Source organism: Lissotriton vulgaris, chromosome 10 (genome assembly GCF_964263255.1).
Source record: "Lissotriton vulgaris chromosome 10, aLisVul1.2, whole genome shotgun sequence".
In the NCBI taxonomy this organism is placed as follows: Eukaryota; Metazoa; Chordata; class Amphibia; order Caudata; family Salamandridae; genus Lissotriton; species Lissotriton vulgaris.
The window spans coordinates 298,094,257-298,112,645 of NC_141698.1; the positions used below are offsets into that span (position 1 = coordinate 298,094,257).

The 18,389-nt window shown below is 43.0% G+C and overlaps 1 protein-coding gene across 1 annotated transcript in view; it reads right to left on the minus strand.

Moving 5' to 3' along the window:
- ALS2CL (ALS2 C-terminal like) overlaps positions 1-18,389 on the minus strand; it is a 719,895-nt gene that overhangs the window by 106,765 nt on the left and 594,741 nt on the right. Inside the window, exon 21 of the mRNA XM_086941072.1 lies at positions 889-957. Coding sequence (XP_086797198.1) covers positions 889-957 — 69 coding nt within the window. The remainder of the gene's footprint in view (positions 1-888; positions 958-18,389) is intronic.

The following is an 18,389-nucleotide window of genomic DNA, read 5'->3' on the forward strand; positions in this document are numbered from 1 at the left end:
GGTAGACAGTGTCAGTGGGAATCAGCTTCTCTGGCCTGTGGCAGATAGATCCCCGAGTCTTGCGTTTCCATCGGTAGAGCCTCTTGAGACTCCACTTGTAGTAACCAGTGTTTCCACCCATCAAAGTGTCGGGGGCTGCACTGCTTTGATGGGGCAGGAAGACTGCCACTTTACGTTACTCCTGCCATTACACTTACACAACTCAGATAAAGTTGTAATCATGTTGAAATATGCATTTTTATTGCTCACCTCAATAAGGAAACATTGTTCTCCGTGCAGAAGCACCTTCCCTTATATTGTCATTACATTGGTGTCTGATCACTATATATACACTTACTTCTGACTTTAACAAAAGTAGTATTCATTTCCACTACAACACACTCTGTAAACTGTTTGTAAATACTCACAAATCTGCGAATTTGTAGGTGCTCACTACATTTTGCTTGCTTCCATTACACCATTTCCTTTCTCTTAGGGTGGCCAAAAATTCTAATAGGTTGGCAGATGTTGAGCCACAGTAAATGCACTTTTCCCTTTGAAGATTCCACCTACCCCAATTCCATGAATTTTAAAGTGCAAGTGGCTTTTTTGTTCACCAAGATTACACTGAGGTATGTAAAACTCCTTTTTAATCTGCCTCTTATTGTTTTCAACAGTACATGCCTTGCATCATTGCACTTTGCTAACATGATTATCAGGCGCTACTATTACAACTGTTATGAAACGTTATTGAAACACTTCTAATCAACATAATATCTACACGTGGCAGCAGGTACTAGAATTTATTGAATAATCCTGCCAAAGGCAAAATAGTATCCAAAATATTTAAGGGTATGCTACATGTGATTTGATCAACACAAAGATTTTCATATTTTCAAAATATGTTACCTTTCTTCTTGCTTTTCGTTCCTTAACATCTCTTGACTTTCCCGCTGTGAAGCAATCTTGAATAAATCCCTACAAATTAGACAAAAGAGTATTATACATGTTCCGAAAGCCTTCATTCATATTTCCTTATACATTTGCTATGGCAAACTGCTTTGAATAATACAAGGTATCGTTCGGTCAAATGAAAATACAATTAAGGGCAGACTTCCATACACTGAGGAGTTCCTTAGGTATTGAGTAGCATATTGGAAACTTCTCGATTTCTTGGTCCATGGGTCACCTAATTACTTATGTAGTGGAGAAATGTATTTTACTAGATCAAAGGGAAAATCTGGTATTATGAACTTTAGACAAGCCTAATTACATCAAAAGGCATCAAAATCATCAACCTGGTTGTTTTGAAGGCAACCTATATGTGGATGCCAGAAGGCCAGGGAGGGTCATCAATTCCATGCCAGGAATGAGGTAGACTACATATGATTGGCTCTATCTGGCTTGAGAGAATACCATCCAGATAACCCAAGTACTATTAATACCTTACAATTTATATCAGTTGGGTCCGAGACAACCTGATCAATCTCTCCTTCTGTTCAAGCCTAGTGGCCTGCAAAAGCAAGTGGGTAGTCTTCTTCCAGAAAACCTTGTTTAGACATGGCAGATATGGAAAATTACAGGCCGATCCATTGTTGGAAGTGACACTTTCTGATTTGCTGAAGCGATGCCCCAGCCAGGCAGAGCCTACCACTACAGTCAGGGGCAGGTGATTACACACATTGTATAACCTGCACTCACCCTTGGGTAGCTTGGCTCTGAGCAGCCGGGCTTAAAACAGAGGCAATGTATAAAGCATTAGCACAGCCCTCACTGATGATAAATACCTTGAGCATCCCAAAACTTCACACGGGATGTATGTAAATAATATTTGTATTCAACACACATAATAGTCAACAAAACATGAACATCATTTACTTCTGGGCATAAATTACATTTGGAATTATTACTAGCAGTACTAGGCCCAACCATGTTCTAAATGCCATCAGCAGTATGTATACTTGTGAAAGGTCCTGTTCTACACCCACCACCCTTATGCGGTGCAACACGTTGTTCACTCCAGGCCCATCCTAGTAATTCTTCTATTTCCGTACCACCCTGTTAGAGGGTGCACCCCGGGTCACAACGGTATCCGAAATATGTACATAAATAGAATTATACCACTTTTTAAATGCACCGTGTGGCCGAGGCCACCCCGTAAAACCAATGTCAAACGTAATGCTCTGCTGGAAAGAAATCAACGTATAAGGTAACACCACCGGCCAGTGTTGTGAATCACAGGCGGGCCACAGATTGTCACTCCCATACACACACTCACTTCGCACTGACACACAGTGCAACGGATATGTGGCAGGTCTACATGGAATGCGCTTGCACACATACACACTTAGCATCCTAATGTGGTGCACTGATACCCAGGAGCTCAATTGATAACACTCTGCAAACCCTGTGGCCCTAAGCCACCCTACACCCCCCAATTCACCCCAACTATCCTACACCCACTGATTGGAGGTAACCCCCCTCCCTCCTGCGCACTAGGCCTCACATGGCTGAAGTCACTTTGAGTCAGGATGTCAGGGAAACAGGTAGAGGGTAGGTAGCAGGACTGATTAGGAGGCAATTGTCAAAGGGGGTTTGACAGCCACTCCAGAAGTTCACCCACAGGATGCAGAGTGGAAACAGTCTGAGGGCAATAGTCGGTCACACTTAAGGGGTCCACAGAGGGATTCTGGCACCAGCATAGCTCTGCAAAGCACAGGGGAATCACAGAGTCTCTTGACCCACATTCAATCATTCTTAAAAGAATTCCTCCAGCCCAGTCAATCACTCTCACCATCCAGACCCAAGATGGGCATTACTACCTGGCAACACGCTTTCAATGGGAACGGCCGGATGAGGAGATGCCAGTTGGTCCACCGCGCGGAGGGCCAAAAAGGGAACAATCAATGAACGATAAATGAAACAGGGGAACCTCTCGGAATAAGGAGGGCCCCCTTCAGGTACAGGCCGAGCTCCGTCACACCCTGGCAATCTGGGCACAATGTCTTGTGCGCAATGATACAAGTCACACCAGACCATTCCAGTCCCAAACAACAAAGAGTTGAAATTTCTGAATCTCCCTGGGAATGAGGGAAAACGTCTGGTGCACATTGATATGGGTCGCACCAGATAACTCCGATCACACACAAAGCAGAGTTGCAATTTCCGTACCTTCCTGGAATAGAGGCACAACGTCTGGTGGGCATTGATATTGAGCACAACAGACAGTTTGGTCATACACACAGACGCAAGTTCAACAATACGTCACAAGGTAAAATGAGGCACTACTATGGTTACACCCCCACCTTTGAGGGTCGCAACCTGTGAATCAGACACCGCACACAATGAGCAGGCAGTTGGCATGTCACACAAGAGATATGCAGCACAATTGAAAAAAGCGGGCCACACTGGATCCTGCAACCGGTAAACCCGCTCACCACCAACAAGACGCTTATGCATGCTAAGCTACATGCCTTAGAGGAGGGCAAGACTTTGGGGCTCCACACCAGACAATCCGGTCTCCAGACACAATTCTTAGTTTCACAATCACACCTCACTGTCAGTTGGGATCCACCATATGATGTTGGAACTTGAGAGCACACCGTTTTCCGTGTATCACAGGTAGATGATGTGGGTCCCTCGTAAGAGATCTTTGATGCCCCTGAGACCTCCGAAAGAATAGGGGGCATGTCAACAGACCCTTGGAGAGCACACTTCAGGGTGTCACACAGCAGCAGGTAATCAGCTCAGGCCAGCCACTATTCAAGAAGGGCATGCAGACCCTTTCAATGGCAGTAATCCTCCTTGGGCACAACAGATTCCTCTGGCAGTATGGACCTGCACAGTTTCAGGTTCTCCGGTCCCACATCCCCACAAGCATATCTCTGCCCTGCTGAAGTATGGCACTTATACTTATTCTGCAGTGTGCCTTTAAAGTGAGGGGTAGTTCAAAGGGTGTCCCTTTGAACCACAGATGTCTCCCCTAAATGTCAGTCCTGTTTGCCATGAGGCAGTGGAATGCAGATCGTAATCTTAATTGAGGCCATGATCTTGCGACAGAGGCTGTGTCAAAACCTCTTCCTCCAATCTATCCAGCCAGCCTCTCAAATGACAGAGGTCTGTTGTTCCAGTTGCATGCCCAGTGTGGTATAGCTGTCGCTGGGGAATGCAAGATGTGCTCCCCCAACTCCCAGTGTTGACTGGAGCCAAGCACAAAGGCAGCCAAAGAGTTTTAGAACAGAGAAAATGTGTACAAAGACTGTTGATGGTAGCTCATAAAATTATTTTTTTATTCAACAAATCTTATGAGTATCCCATAGAGAACTTCAAACAATGATGAAAATGATGGTTGAAAGCTTCATGCAGATTATAAAAGATTCCTATTGCATTTCGGGCATGAAGAACTGTCCTTCTTCAGGGAAATCTACAAGTGAATAAACGTAATGTATTGATTTTTACATTTATACACAACTAAAATTACGAAAGTCTTATTGGCATGGAGAAAGTAAAGGTTCTATGACATAAGAGTTGATAGCTGTAACCAAATGAAGGTAATAAACTCCAAGGCCTTATGATAACATTCATTATAGAAAATGTAGCTCATCATTAATAGAAGAAATTGGAAGAGAGTCCATCACCTAATCCACCAAAAATGTGCATGGTTGTGAGCTAAGCAAGCTTTTCAATGTGTGTGTTTCAAGTCTACAGAAAAGAGGCAGGTGTGTAATATTAAATGAAAAAAGTGCTCAAATAATACCAGATCTCACCCTGTGTGAATATGCTTAAAAATAACATGCACCCTGAAGTGGGTGTCTCTTCAGTAGCAAGCAGTTACCTGGAAGCTCAGTCGTGAATGTGACTGGAATAATTACACCGAGTGTATCTGAAATGCACAGTCACCACTCTCAAAAGAGAAACGACCAGTGTTATAGTCCATATTGGTATAATGTGTGGAACAGAAATAATGCTAAAAAGAAAAGAGCTCAGGACTCACCATGGGACTAAACGTCTCACAGTAGATACTGGTTCAGGCAAGCTGAAATTGTTTGAATCCGACCAACCTATGCGTCAAAGTATAGAAATATATCCACGTTAGACTATGCTAAGTTCGACCCAGCTATGGGTACATGCCGTCAAACCTCAAGTGAGTAAGGAAACATTAGTATAGATGCATACCAACTTGTGGTCGGGAACCACGCCGTGATTCAAACTCAACTTCAGAAAAACAGGATTGAGTCTAACTCTGTTGTGCACGTAGTGGTTTACGTCCTGTTTACCACGCTACCCGGAAACTAAGTAACTGGCCAGCCTTAAAGGCACAGAGTCTCTATGCTACAATGCTGAAAATAATAAAGTTGCATGCAAAAGATGGAGCCATGCAGAGTAAATAATTGAATTCAGTATACGAAGAGTGGATGAACATCCAGGTGGAAAATGAAAAGTGAAAAATAACGTGAAAAGAGTAGTATAACCCGCTAGACTGTACCAAAGGAAAAAGAACAAGAGGAGAAAGAATAAAGTAATCAATGGAAATTGTTCGGCAATTACAAAAAGCGAATAGACAAACATTACTCAATTATCACATCAGGATATGTATTAACCTCAAGCATAAAGTTGCGGTTACAATTGGCTGAAGGTAATAGAGTACAAAAAAAGTTGCCTTGTTATGTGGCACACAATTATCGTTTTATGTCACAAAATTTAATCCAATTAGTATAAAAACAAAGGAATTCAATGACTACATCATGGATCTACAAATTACTAATAGATTATCGACTAAGACTGGTGCAGTGCCATGGTTTACATATACAGCTTGAATGACATCACATAATAAGAAACATGCTACAACAAAAAAATGTTACATAGCATGTGGTAAACTGTACATCTAAGGTTGTGTTCTTGATTAATCTAAAATCATGAGAGATAACATGCAACACAATTGTTATGTAAACACAAGTGTTAGTTAGATCAACACACTAAGCGCATAACTCTTTGATGACTAATTGAATACATATGTCTGCAAGCATATATACAAAAAAAACATAGTGATAAACTGTAATGCATAACGTAAATGAATATCCTGAAAGGACATCTCAATGATGTGTGGCAACCAAAGTGAGCAAACAAGGTGCAAGATGCAAGGCCTAAAGGAGTGAGGTTACTTTATTGAGCAAAGAGTCAAAGGGAGCAGTCAGGTGAAGCAATGTGTCAGAGAAAACAGGAGAATTTAAGTTTACGATTGAGCCTTTTTGGCATTAAGGTATTCAAACAAAGTACCAGTAGGACTCACGTTGTGACAGGTATTTGGACATATCCCTGTCGGCATGTATTGTCTCTGTTTCAAGAATAGTGAATCGGAGCTGAACTATTGTGTGGCGGTGTTCATGCCAGTGGACAGCTAAAGGTGAGGTGGTGGTTTTGGTCCTTATGCTACTTTTATGTGATGCGTGTGTGCAGAGATCTGTCGGTTTTTCCTACATAATATAACCTGCACTGGCATTGTATCATGTAGATGACAAAACGACTGTTGCAATCAGCGGTGAAGTTCAGTTTAATCTTTTCCCGGACCATGGATGGGATATAAAATCCCAGATGAGCACGTTATTACAATGTGAGCAGTTGAAACATTTGCGCATCCCCTTGTGTGTTGATATAGTTTAAGATGCAGGTTGGTTGAGGAGTTCCCTTAAGTTCTGAGACCGATTTTCCGCAAAGATAGGGGTGTTGGCAAATAAGCCTCAAAATCTGGCTCAGTCTGTAAAACTTCCCAGCGTTTGAGGATCATGTGCTTAATTGCAGAGGATGAAGTGGAAAAGGTGGATACAAAGACTTCTCTACTCAGTGGTTGCTTAGTCTCCTTGTGTAGCAATGATTCTCTCAGTAAATTCTGCGCTCATCTTTCCGCTTCATCAACAATCTCTCGCGGATATCCTCTTGTTAATAACCTATTTCTAGTTTTGTGCATGGAAGTAACCAGTTTGGTGGAGTCAGAAGTAATGCATTTAACATGAAATTTTGAGTAAGGGAGATGGCATTTCAATGATGGTGGATGGAAACTTGAAAATAGTAATGAATTATTGTGGTCGGTGAGTTTTTTAAACGTGGAGGTCATGATGTCATGATATTTGTACCTTTCACTTCAATGTTTACATCCAAATAGGAAATGTGTTGTTGATCCATGGTGAAAGTGAACCTAATTCTAGGGTGTCTGGTGTTTAATGATTTCAAGTTCTCCAGCAACTCATTCAGGGCGCTCTGCTATACAATTAAAATGTTGTCTATGTATCTCCTGTACAAGATCAGATGGTCAGTCCAACCTGGATAAAATATGGGTTAATTCAAATTGCATCATAAAGATGTTTGTGTAGCTGGAAGCTCCAGAAAAACCCATGGAGGTTCCACTCATCTGTAAGATATATGTATCCTTCCATCTGAAGTAACTGTGAAATAGTGAAAATTGGAGAAGCAGCAGTAGAAACACTTTGCTGGCTTGTATGTCATCTTGACGTAGAAGGGCCCATTCTACCGCTTCAATTCCCTCAGAATCGGGAATAGACGTATACAAGGCTGACACATCAATAGTGCATAACCAGGTCTCTGTTGAAAGAGGTATTACAATTTCTTGAAGAAGCTGCAGCCAATGAGTGGTTTCCTGAAGATAAGTATTGCCAGCTTGTACAATGGATTGTAGAAATCTATCCAAGTAGTGCCACAGGGGTTCGTGTATAGAAACGCAACCTGACACGATTGGTCTCAGTGGTGGATCATACAAAGATTTATGAACTTTGAGGCGCATGTATATCAATGGAGGCTTGGATGCCGTGTAAATAAATAGTCCCTCTTCTTGTCAGTAATCCAAGCCATCTCTATCGCATGAGTCAAAATTTCAGTAAGAGTATTTAGAAACTCCTCTGTGGGATCTTAAGCTAGAGGTAGGTAAGTAGTTTCATCTTGTAGCATAATGTCAACCTTAGATTCATAGAAACAACGGTCCATAACAACCCATGCTCCACCTTTATCTGCCCTAGTGAGATGAAATGAAGCATTACCTCTTAACAATTTCAGCGCCGCTTTGTCAGTTTTGGACAATTTCAAAATATCCCTTTTAACAAGCATGTTTCTTTTTTATCTGCTTGTGCCTGCCAGCTTTATTGTATCTGTGGCCTCTGCAGATTTTACTGCACCTGGCTGGACCGTCAGGGAACTTATTGGCGGATTGTTGGCTGCTGCGCTGATGTCTAAAAAAAGAAACCTTCGGAGTGGTGAAGATGCCTGGGGTAGCTTCATTCATGGTGGACATCGTGGTGTATGGAACAGGTGCCCGAGTCAGTTGGTTGTCACCAATAGACTCTAAACTCTCCTCTGAGACTGTGGTGCCAGGATGTTTAAAATTCCTTTTTTGTGCATAAACTTCCGACCAAGAGTAAACCTCGTCCAGCTTATAGTCAATTGTGTCCCTTCAAAATTTGCAAACCTTCCTTTCGTGAATTTCTTTTGCATAAACGTCCAGTTTAGTGTTGATGTCCTTCAATGTGGACTCCCAGTCTTCTGTCTCCATGCGTTGAATGAGAGTAGATTGCAGCTCTTGAATCTCCTGGTCTAGACACACAAGAACTGGAGATAATTTTTCCACGATCAACGAAATTAGATCTAGAGAACACTTATCTATATATATAAAAATGAAAGTATGTTTGTTTGTCCTTTATGCATTACTACACCATTCATCCGATCGCCATGAAACTTTGGGAAGTTGTTGAGTACACTCCCGCGAAGGTTTCTGGCAAATAAAAAAATAAAAATAATAATAATAATAATTTGTTAAAAGTTGTTGCGTACACTCCCGCAAAGGTTTCTGGAAAAAATAATGTGCTAAATATCGGCCCCCCAAGGTCCTCATAATCTTTCCAATACTGAACATTTACAGTTTACGGTGCAACTCGCTTTTGCAATGACCATCAACAAAGTACAAGGACAATAGCTGCAAGTGTGTGGACTAGATTTGGAGAATCCGTGCTTCTCACATGGACTACTGTATGTGGCCAGCTCACGCGTCGGAAAACCTTCTGATTTATTCGTGTACGCACCAGGAGGAAAAACAAAAAATACAGTGTATCCACAAGCACTCGAATAAATAAACAGAATTAAAACAACACTTTAAAATGTTTTCAATATTAAAATGAATAAGTTTCAATAAAAATGACACAATGTAAATTGAATGTTATCCTAACAAGTTTCCTTAAATTTCCTTTCTTCTGAGATCGCAGCAATGTGCGACGGGTAAGCTAGTTCAATATACAATTCCATTTCTCCATGAATTTTTTATTCATTTTGAACTCATTGGTTTGATCGCGAGTCGGAGTCCTCTAGGTATCCTGCTTGCTTTATGGTATTGAATAAGTGTGGTGCGTGAAGCAGTTGATTAATTTCTCTTCTCATTAATTATTGGAGTTGCTAAAGCTGTTGAGTGACAGGACCATGTGCTGACTCAAATGTCTGTACCTCACGTATGAGTCCATAAATGTCTTATGCTTCTACTGAACTATATACTTTGGTAGAAGCTTTATTGTCTTTCAAATGTACTATTTCTTCAAATGACATATTGTGGTGCAACAAGTAGCTGTGTTGGGCTGCGAATGACAAAAAAGTGAAAACGCGAACAGCTAGTATGCACTCTCTTAAACAAAAGATGCAGCAAATTTAAACAATCAAGAAAACACTGTACAGTTTGGTGTGCACCCGAAGAGGAGATACAGCCCACCCCCTGCTTAGAAAGTGTACAATGCTAGGCCTATGGTCATAGCCTTCAAGTGCACTACCCTAAAACACTCCTCAGGAGTGAGTCACATATTATTCTGAGTAATTTAATATCACAGGTAAGTACCTGAAGAAGGGCAGTTGTTTATCCCCAAAATGCATTGGGATTCTTTTATAATCTGCATGAAGCTTGCAATCTTCATTTTCATCATTGTTTGATGTTCTCTATGGGAGACTCATAAGATTTGTTCAATAAAGAAGAAATATTGAGCTACCATCAACATTCTTTGTATACATTTTCTTGATATCTACTTTGGATACTTTGGTTTCAGCAGTATTATTGTATTTGTACTTACCTGTAATATTAGATTTCTTAGAATAATATGTGACACACTCCAGAGGAGTGTTTTAGGGTAGTGCCCTTGAAGGCTATGACCTTAGACCTAGCATTGAACACTTTCTAAGCAGGAGGTGGACTGTATCTCCTCTTTGGGTGCACACCGAACTGTACAGTTGTTTCTTGATTGTTTAAATTTGCTGTATCTTTTGTTTAAGAGTAGGCATACTAGCTGTTCTCTTTTTCACCTCCTAGGAGAGGCATTTTTAAACTAGTAATGACAAAACCACTTTTACCACAACAAAGGGTTTGTCATTGTGAATCCAATGATAGGAATCATGATGAGCCTGATCCACTGCAATCCACTACTGAGCCTGAAGAAAGTTCAACTATTTCCTCATGTTAGCCTATGGGAAGGGCAAACCTCATAGGTAGTGTAAATACATGTTTAGTCCTCGCTACCTGGGCAGGGGACACACGTGTACCTGTCCGGCCTTTCACCTACCACCCGCTTCACCCCTTAAGACGTACCCCCCGGGGTACTCTAGTTGTAGTGAAAGGTCCTTTCTGGATGGCTAGTTATTTATACAGGCTAGCCTGAGAAGACGTGCAATTGAGCACACACGGGGCAGCAATGGCAGGTTGGACACATGTTTAGAAGCACCATTGGTGCAAAGTGCACACCCACCTGCATTGGTAGGCGGGACACGCATTTAGAGACATCATTGGTGTAAATGTGCACACCAGTCTGCAATGGCAGGCTGGATACATGTATAGAAACACATGTTTAGAAGCACCATCAGTGCAAAGCACACCCTAACCTGCAATGGCAGATGGACACGTATTTAGAGACACCATCTGTGCAGATGCGCACCTCAGCCTGCAATGGCTGGCTGGACACGTGTAGGATCACCATAGGAGCAAATGCGCATCCCAGCCTGCAATGGCAGGCTGAACACAGGTTTTAAAACATCATAGGTCCCAGTGCGCATAAAGGCCTGCAATAGCAGGCTGGACACTGGTTTACAACCCCCTAGGTGCGAGTGCGCGCACACAGGCCTGCAATGACAGACCTGACCTATGCTTAGAAACCTCAGGTAAGCAGTACTTCCTAACATGTGCAGGAAGGTGCGCACACTTTCAGACTGCATTTACAGTGGGAAAGTGGGCAAGGCCATAAAGCCACAACAAGAGAATCAGCCACACTCTGGAGGTGTCCCATGGGGAGATCTGTCCCCCTATGTACGGAAAACCCCCATGGGGGTTCCTCCCTACCCAGGCAGTGCACATGCATGTGAACCTACCCCAGTTTGGTGGTAGTGAAGGCCCCCTCTGGATTGGCTACTGAGTGAGACAGTCTAACCTGAGCAGGAGACATTTTTTACAGACTATTCCGGTGGGTGGCACAATCAGTGAGGCGTTCCCCTACTAGCCAGTGTAGCAGCCGCCCTGGGTATGTGGTTTACCTTTTCCATGGCACACACTGGTACAACATCTAAACCAGTCAAGCAAGCAACCTATCCTGGCATGTTGTAGTAATGGATGTGCACTTCCCCACTGTAGTAAAGTGGGAAATTGCCCAGAGTCCTAAGGTCATGAAAAGAGAGCTTGCAGAAACCAGGAGGGCAAAAAGCAAAACGTTTCAGGGAAATTCCTCTAAGAAGGGCCATGTCCAACACACGTCTTTTCCCATTTTCCCCAAGATTGCGGGAAGGCACTTGGCCAAATTGCTCCCCTTGTTATTATACTTCTCTGAGCTGAGACAGTATTACCGACTAGAATGCATGACATTTGTGCTATCAATAATGAAGATGTTTTTGCAAGGTGGTGCTATTGGAGGACCTAGGTAGTCATTCTAACCCCTTTTCGATTTGAAAAATACAAATGATCTGCCACACATGGCCATATGTATATATGTTCTCTTGCACATAAACTAGGGAACACCTTGTGTATTGTATTGCCTGCTGACTGGATTAGGAAACTTTGAAGACTACAAAATATTGCCATTTGATTGAAGTTCAAGCTTCAAAGTTCTAACCATGACTTTGCAGTGTTACATTGACAACCTGCTGAGCAGTTCTTTCAGTTCTATGCTTTTTCCACACAGTGTTTCATAGGACCAACCATTTGTTTCTCACTAACAGTATGGTCCCATATTTTACAGCACGGCTGCCTGGTTATCTGACCATACACCCATTGACCACCACTTGCATTTAGTGAGCGCCCTGGATGCTTGGTGGAGCACATGCTACAGTGACTCAACTATGGAACAACCACCATTTGAACCTTTGATGTAATTCTGATTGCCTTCAATGTTGCCATGTCCTGGAGATAAATCTATGTTGCTAAATGTTGTCTGTGATTGTTGAAAATACTTGCTTTCTTTTTTTGCTTGCTCGCACCACTGATACCCATCAGTCAATGCACAACCTACAGATGAGTACGTACATGAATACATTGTCATACAGAAATTCAATTTCTACCATTCATAGACATAAAATAAGCAAAATATTTGTGAAATTATGTCATCGAGAATATTTCCACTCCACTGTGACCTGATCTCAATTCTCTCTTTCTTTTAATTCCACATAGTCTACCTTCCCACAGCTGTTAATTTTTTTTAAACCACATGTGTTCATTAAACAATTACATGTGGTTGAACAATAAACCATGGGGGGGGGGGCACATATGGAGACAACCACCTTACAACCTCCCTAAGTCCTCAATGTGCATGGGCACCGACTCTACCTTTAGACTATTTTTCGCAAAGTCAGTGAAAGATGGAAGAGGAGTATAGAATAGGTGTAGGCATATGTGCCCTGTGCATTGTAAATAGTTATTTAATATATATTTAAAAAAGAAGCATGTGCTGTTACTGCTGCCTTCCTGGAAGATGGAGGGGACACATGAATCTTCAGCGCTACAGGCTACAAACAGATGCTTACAGGGTAAGTAATGTTTTCTGTTCATAGCACATGTGGTTGTAGATATCCATGCTTTTCATCAACTGTAAAGCAGTTTCATCTCAGCAGTGGCTAGCAGGCAGATAAGGCAGGTGTTTGAAGCTTAACACAGTGTAGCCAAGCATTGCCTGTTGCCAAGATAATATGTCCACACAGTAATGCTTTGTGAACGTGTGTGGTGTTGACCAAGGTGCTGCCTTGCATATATCAGCAAATGAGATGTTGGCTAAGAAAGTGAAGATGTTCCCCTTTGTACATGTAGAGCGTGCTTTAGGAGGTGCTGCAAGCACACGTTTAGCCTTGGCATAATACATTTGCATATATTTCACAGTCCCTCTTGCAATATCTGCTTTGGAAATTGGGTGACCCTAGTCTGGTTTAGAAAAAGCAACAAACAGTTGATTAGTCTTTCTAAAATGCTTAGTCCTGTCAATATAGTATGAGTGCCTGTTTAACATCTCGTAAGTGAAATGTTCTCACCACAACTGATTCAGGTTTTGGGGAAAAAAATGGGTAGCTCATTAGCTTGATTCAAATAGAAAGGTGAGACTTCTTTAAATAAAATGTAGGAATGGTTCTAAGGACTACCCTGTCCTTGTGTACCTGAATGAATGATTCCTGAATAGTCAGTGCTTGTAACTCACTTATGTTCCTGGGCGAAGTTATAGAAAAGCCATCTTCCATATAAAGAACGTTTATTGAAATGACTGGAGAGGCTCCAAAGGCAGTCCCAAACACCTAGTAAGAACAACAATTAAGATTCCTAAAAAGTGCTGAAGGTGTTCTTGGAGGTTTCATCATTTTAAGACCCTCTATGAATGCTTTGACAACATGAATCCTAAAAAATTAATGCTTGCCACCTATTTGGCATGTTTCCAGCTACTGCTGCTGAATGAAGATGCCTCGAAGTGTATGCTAGACTTGTCTTTTGATGATTTAAAAGGTAGAAAATCATGTCCAGCACTATAAACTTGAAGAGATTGAGTTGATTTGAGAAGCAGTAGTGGGCAAAACATCCCCACTTTGCTGTGTAGCTTGCAGGCGTGAATGGTCTACATGTCTCTAACAAAATCGCCATGTACTCCTATGGAAAGTGTAGGTATCCAAAATCTAAGTCTTCAGGTGCCATACTGCAAGAAGGGGCTGTTGCAGGTTTAGGTGCCTAATTATGCTGTGTCATTAAGTGAGAGAATTTGGCCTGATTAGAAGCTTCTAACAGGGACTGAGGCATTTTTCTTGTAGTATTGAGTATCCGTAATGTCTGGCCCACTCTGGTGCAATTAGCAATAAGGTCATTGAGACTTACCTAATTCTTCTCATCACATATGAAGTGAGTGGAAGAGGTGGAAAAATGGAGGCAATTGTTCACGACCAGTTCATTCGCAATCCATTGCCAACAGACTGAGTGTGGGGACCTGGGGGTGGAGCTTGGGCATTTTGTATTACTCCTGAATGTATACTGCCAGGAGGTGAACGTTGTGGCAGACAGCCCTTTGCTAGATTAGTCGAGCCATAGCTGACAGAAGAAGGGAATATGTACCTCCTGGCTTATGTATGTAATATATCATTGTCATGTTGTCCATCCTTAAGAGAACTATCTTGCCATGGACACGTTAAAAAAGGCTTTAAGGGCTAGGTGAATAGCTAGTAGGTCCAGGTAGTTGATGTGCCTTCCTTTTTGAAGAGGAGTCCAGATGCTTTGGACAGCTATGTTACCAAGATGTCTGCCTCATTCTATGAGCAGTACATCAGTGGTAATAGTCACCTGAGGAAGAGAGGACTATGAAAGGCAGCCCAGCAACAGATTGTTGCTGTTTCACCATTGCAGAGAGCTTAGAGTGCTGGGCTTTATCAACAACAGATCTTTGCACTGACACTCTGCTAGTGACCCCTACCTCACTAGAAACTGTTGAAGTAGGTACATATGTAATCTGGTGTGTGATACAATTGCTATTCAAGATGCCATCATACCCAGCAACTTCATTACAGTTCATTGAGTAGACTTAAAATGAGGCGCCAGCTTTTGAAATGCCATCCCAATCTGGTGGTTTAGGAGTGATTTCCCTTACCCATTAGACTGATCCTAGAAGTGCTTAGTTCTCTTGAGGTTGTAGGCTGGATTTCTTTGTATTTAGAGTAAACCCTTATCTGTGTTGTAGGATTCGAGCTGTCTGAGTGTGTGCCGGACATTGCTGCATATCGCTGCTGTTGCTCAGCCAGTCTTTGAGATAAGGGAAGACGTGGATACCCTCTCTCTGCAGATGAGCAACCACAATCACTAGACACTTGGGGAAGATCGCTGGGGCCGTTGTAACCTCAAAGGGTAATTTTGTGAACTGGTAATGTTTTCCACTTTCACAAACTGGAGGTATTGGTCAGCAGTGGGTGTGCAAATGTAGGCTGAACACCGCCATGAAGTCCCCCTGACAAAGCAAAGGGATAACATGCTGCAAGGTAGTCATATGAAAGTGCTCTGTCAGGTAAATTGATTGAGTGACCTGAGGTCAAGAATGGGACAAAGGGTACAGTTCTAGGAGAGAGTAAATTCCTCAGTTTCTCTCTGACAGGGGCTTGTGCACCAGTGGGCTGGTCATATGTATTATTTTCCCAATAAAAGCTGCCTAGGTATGAAATGGAATGCACTGATCATTCTGGGGTTTCAACTGGAGGTAGAGGTGGGGGCAGTTGTGAGATTTGCCTTGTTGGTGGAGGGGATGGTGTGAGTGTAGCCATGATGGTGGAGGAGGAGGTGAGTGTGACCATGGTGGTAGAGCATGCAGTGCATGCTTGGGTGTGAGAGGTTGAGGAGGAGAACTTGTTTCCTGGTCTTTGTGCTTTTTTTGTCCTTGGTGCTGATGTTTACCGTAGCCGTGTTCCTCCTCTAAAGTCTGCCTCCTCTTTTTGTGAATTAGAAGTGGCATGGACACCTGCTTTGGTTGTGTGTGGCTTTGCTGGAATTCTGTCTTTTTAGGATGAATAAAGAGATGCTTTTTGTCTGGCTTTGAGCTCCTCTGCAAGTCTCTCGAGGATGGGAGCTTCAGAGATTTCTGAGGTTGGTGTTGAGGAGAATTTTCGGCTTTAACTTTTTGTCCGACTTTAGAGGAGCAGTTTTCAGCTCTGAGGGTGGACTCTGCAGATTTTGCATAAGAGGGCAGTGCAATTGGGTGTAGCTTGACACCTCTTGGTAGTGGTGGACCAGAGGCCTTTATCCTGGTGGTTTTGGGCTTAATGCCTGACTGCCTCTGGGCCTGGGTCTGCCTTGGTTTAGGGCTGCTTATGGGGGCTTGGCTCTATCCTTTGGCTGGGGGTGGTACTCATGGACCTTGGCTCATCTTAGGAGCTGATGTCAATCTCGTAAGGAAACTCTTCTGACCGAATCAGTTTCAGAATAGTTTCCGAATGATTCGGGTTCTGCGAGTCTGACCGACCCATTACAATGCATCCCGATGCTTCCGGATACAATTCGGTTGGACTCCCATTGACTTCAATGGGAGCCTGCATTCTGAACAAGAACACAGGCTCCCATTGAAGAAAGGGGTGGCTGGGGAAAATCGTGCACCCTGTGGCAGGCACCCCACGGTGCCTGCCACACTGTGCATTGTTAGAAAGGGGGGTCCCTTGGGTGATTTAGAAGGCCCGTGGGTGAAGGAGGGCCATCTACGGCCCCCCAAGGACAGATTTTGACAGCTGTTGTGTTTCAGGCACACCGAATCGAAACAGCTGTCCGAATCGGTCATCGCAATCGCTAGTTTGGAAACTGTGCCCATAGAGCTGTACTAATCGGCTCCGAATGGCTTGGTCTGTACAAATGCTGTTCGAAAGTGATTCGGACAGCCCGAATGGTTTCCGGGCATCGTAATCAGTCATTGGGAACTGTGTACGATGCAGCCGGAAACAAGGGTTCCAAATCGGAATCGGCAAACCCAAATCCGATTTGGAGCTCTTCGGAATGGCATTGTAATCAACCCCTTAGTGTGTAGTCTCATCAAATCTGAAGGGTGTACCTTTCCTTCACCAAAGGTGCTCGAGGTTCTTGAGAAGAATATCTCAGAACTGGGCGTGGGTTGGGCGGCGGAGTGCCGGGGGGTCCTTCCTTCTTTTCAATGTTGAATGGGTCCTGTTCTCTTTATCTGGGGTGTCTTAGAATGCTCCATGCTGCATTTTTATATTTGACAAGCACCTTTCCCTACAATACCTCAATGTCTTATTAAACCAGATTGCAAGACAAATATTGCATGTCAAGTACTCATGCTCAGGAAAGAGACAGATGTTACAGAACCCATTGGGGTCAGCCCATGGAACTTGATCTTCAATTGTAGGCAGAAATGGAAGGGTGTGTGTTTCATCTGCTCACATTTTCCAAGGCCAAATCTTCTGTAATCGAATTGAGACCACCAATCTCTCTCTGTGCATTGCATTGTCTGTTTTCATAGCTTGAATAAATGTAAAAATGATCATTATCTTTCACTGGATACAATAACTGCTGTAGGGCCTGAAGTCATAGCGAACAAATACGTCAGTCCCAGAGCTGTGGCTACACCAGTGGCGGCTCCTCCTTGAGCAGTGCAAAAAAGGAAAAATAAAATGTTAACAGCATGCTGTTGTCATAATTTTATTTTTCCCTGCTGATGCAGTTTTACGGGGTGGGGTGAGGCTGCTCACAGAGCAGGGGGAGAGTTCTGAGTACTTAAGTGCGCATGATGGTTTGACCGGCCGTCTTAGGCCAGTCAAACAGTCTTGCGCACTTTTCATGTTTCCCACCAGACTGTAATTCACAGCCTGATGCAGAACATGCACAGGCTCCTACTGCCTGTCTGAGCGCTGAACCACAGTGCTCAGACCAATCACAACGCAGCATTGTGATTGGCTTTGGAGACGCCTATTTGTTTCCTGCTTCCGTTATAGACTTGTCAAATAGGAAAAGGAGGAAAGAGGAGGCCGGCCAAAGAGGTAAGTGAATTTTATCTTTTTTACTCCCCACAACCCTATCTTTTTTCCTCCCCATCACCCCCGCATCACCACTCCCCCCTCACCCGCACTGCCACCCCCGAGCCGTGCCAGCCGCCACTGAGCTACACGTACGAGCCCCTGACAAAAAAAAAACATGAAGTTGGTGACCCATGTGCATTATGGACTTTGAGTAGAGTTACACAGTATGAAAGGGCTTGAAGTTTCATTAAATAACATCAAATTGTAATGTTCGAGTTCAGCACTGGTTAGTTAGCAGGAATGTGCAAATAATGTGTATCTACCACCACACATGCTACAAACATCCAATGTTACAAGTGCAAACTGTGTCCACTTAAAACAGCATTAGTATTTCCAAGGTGGGGAATTACTCCAGATTACAAGTTAAT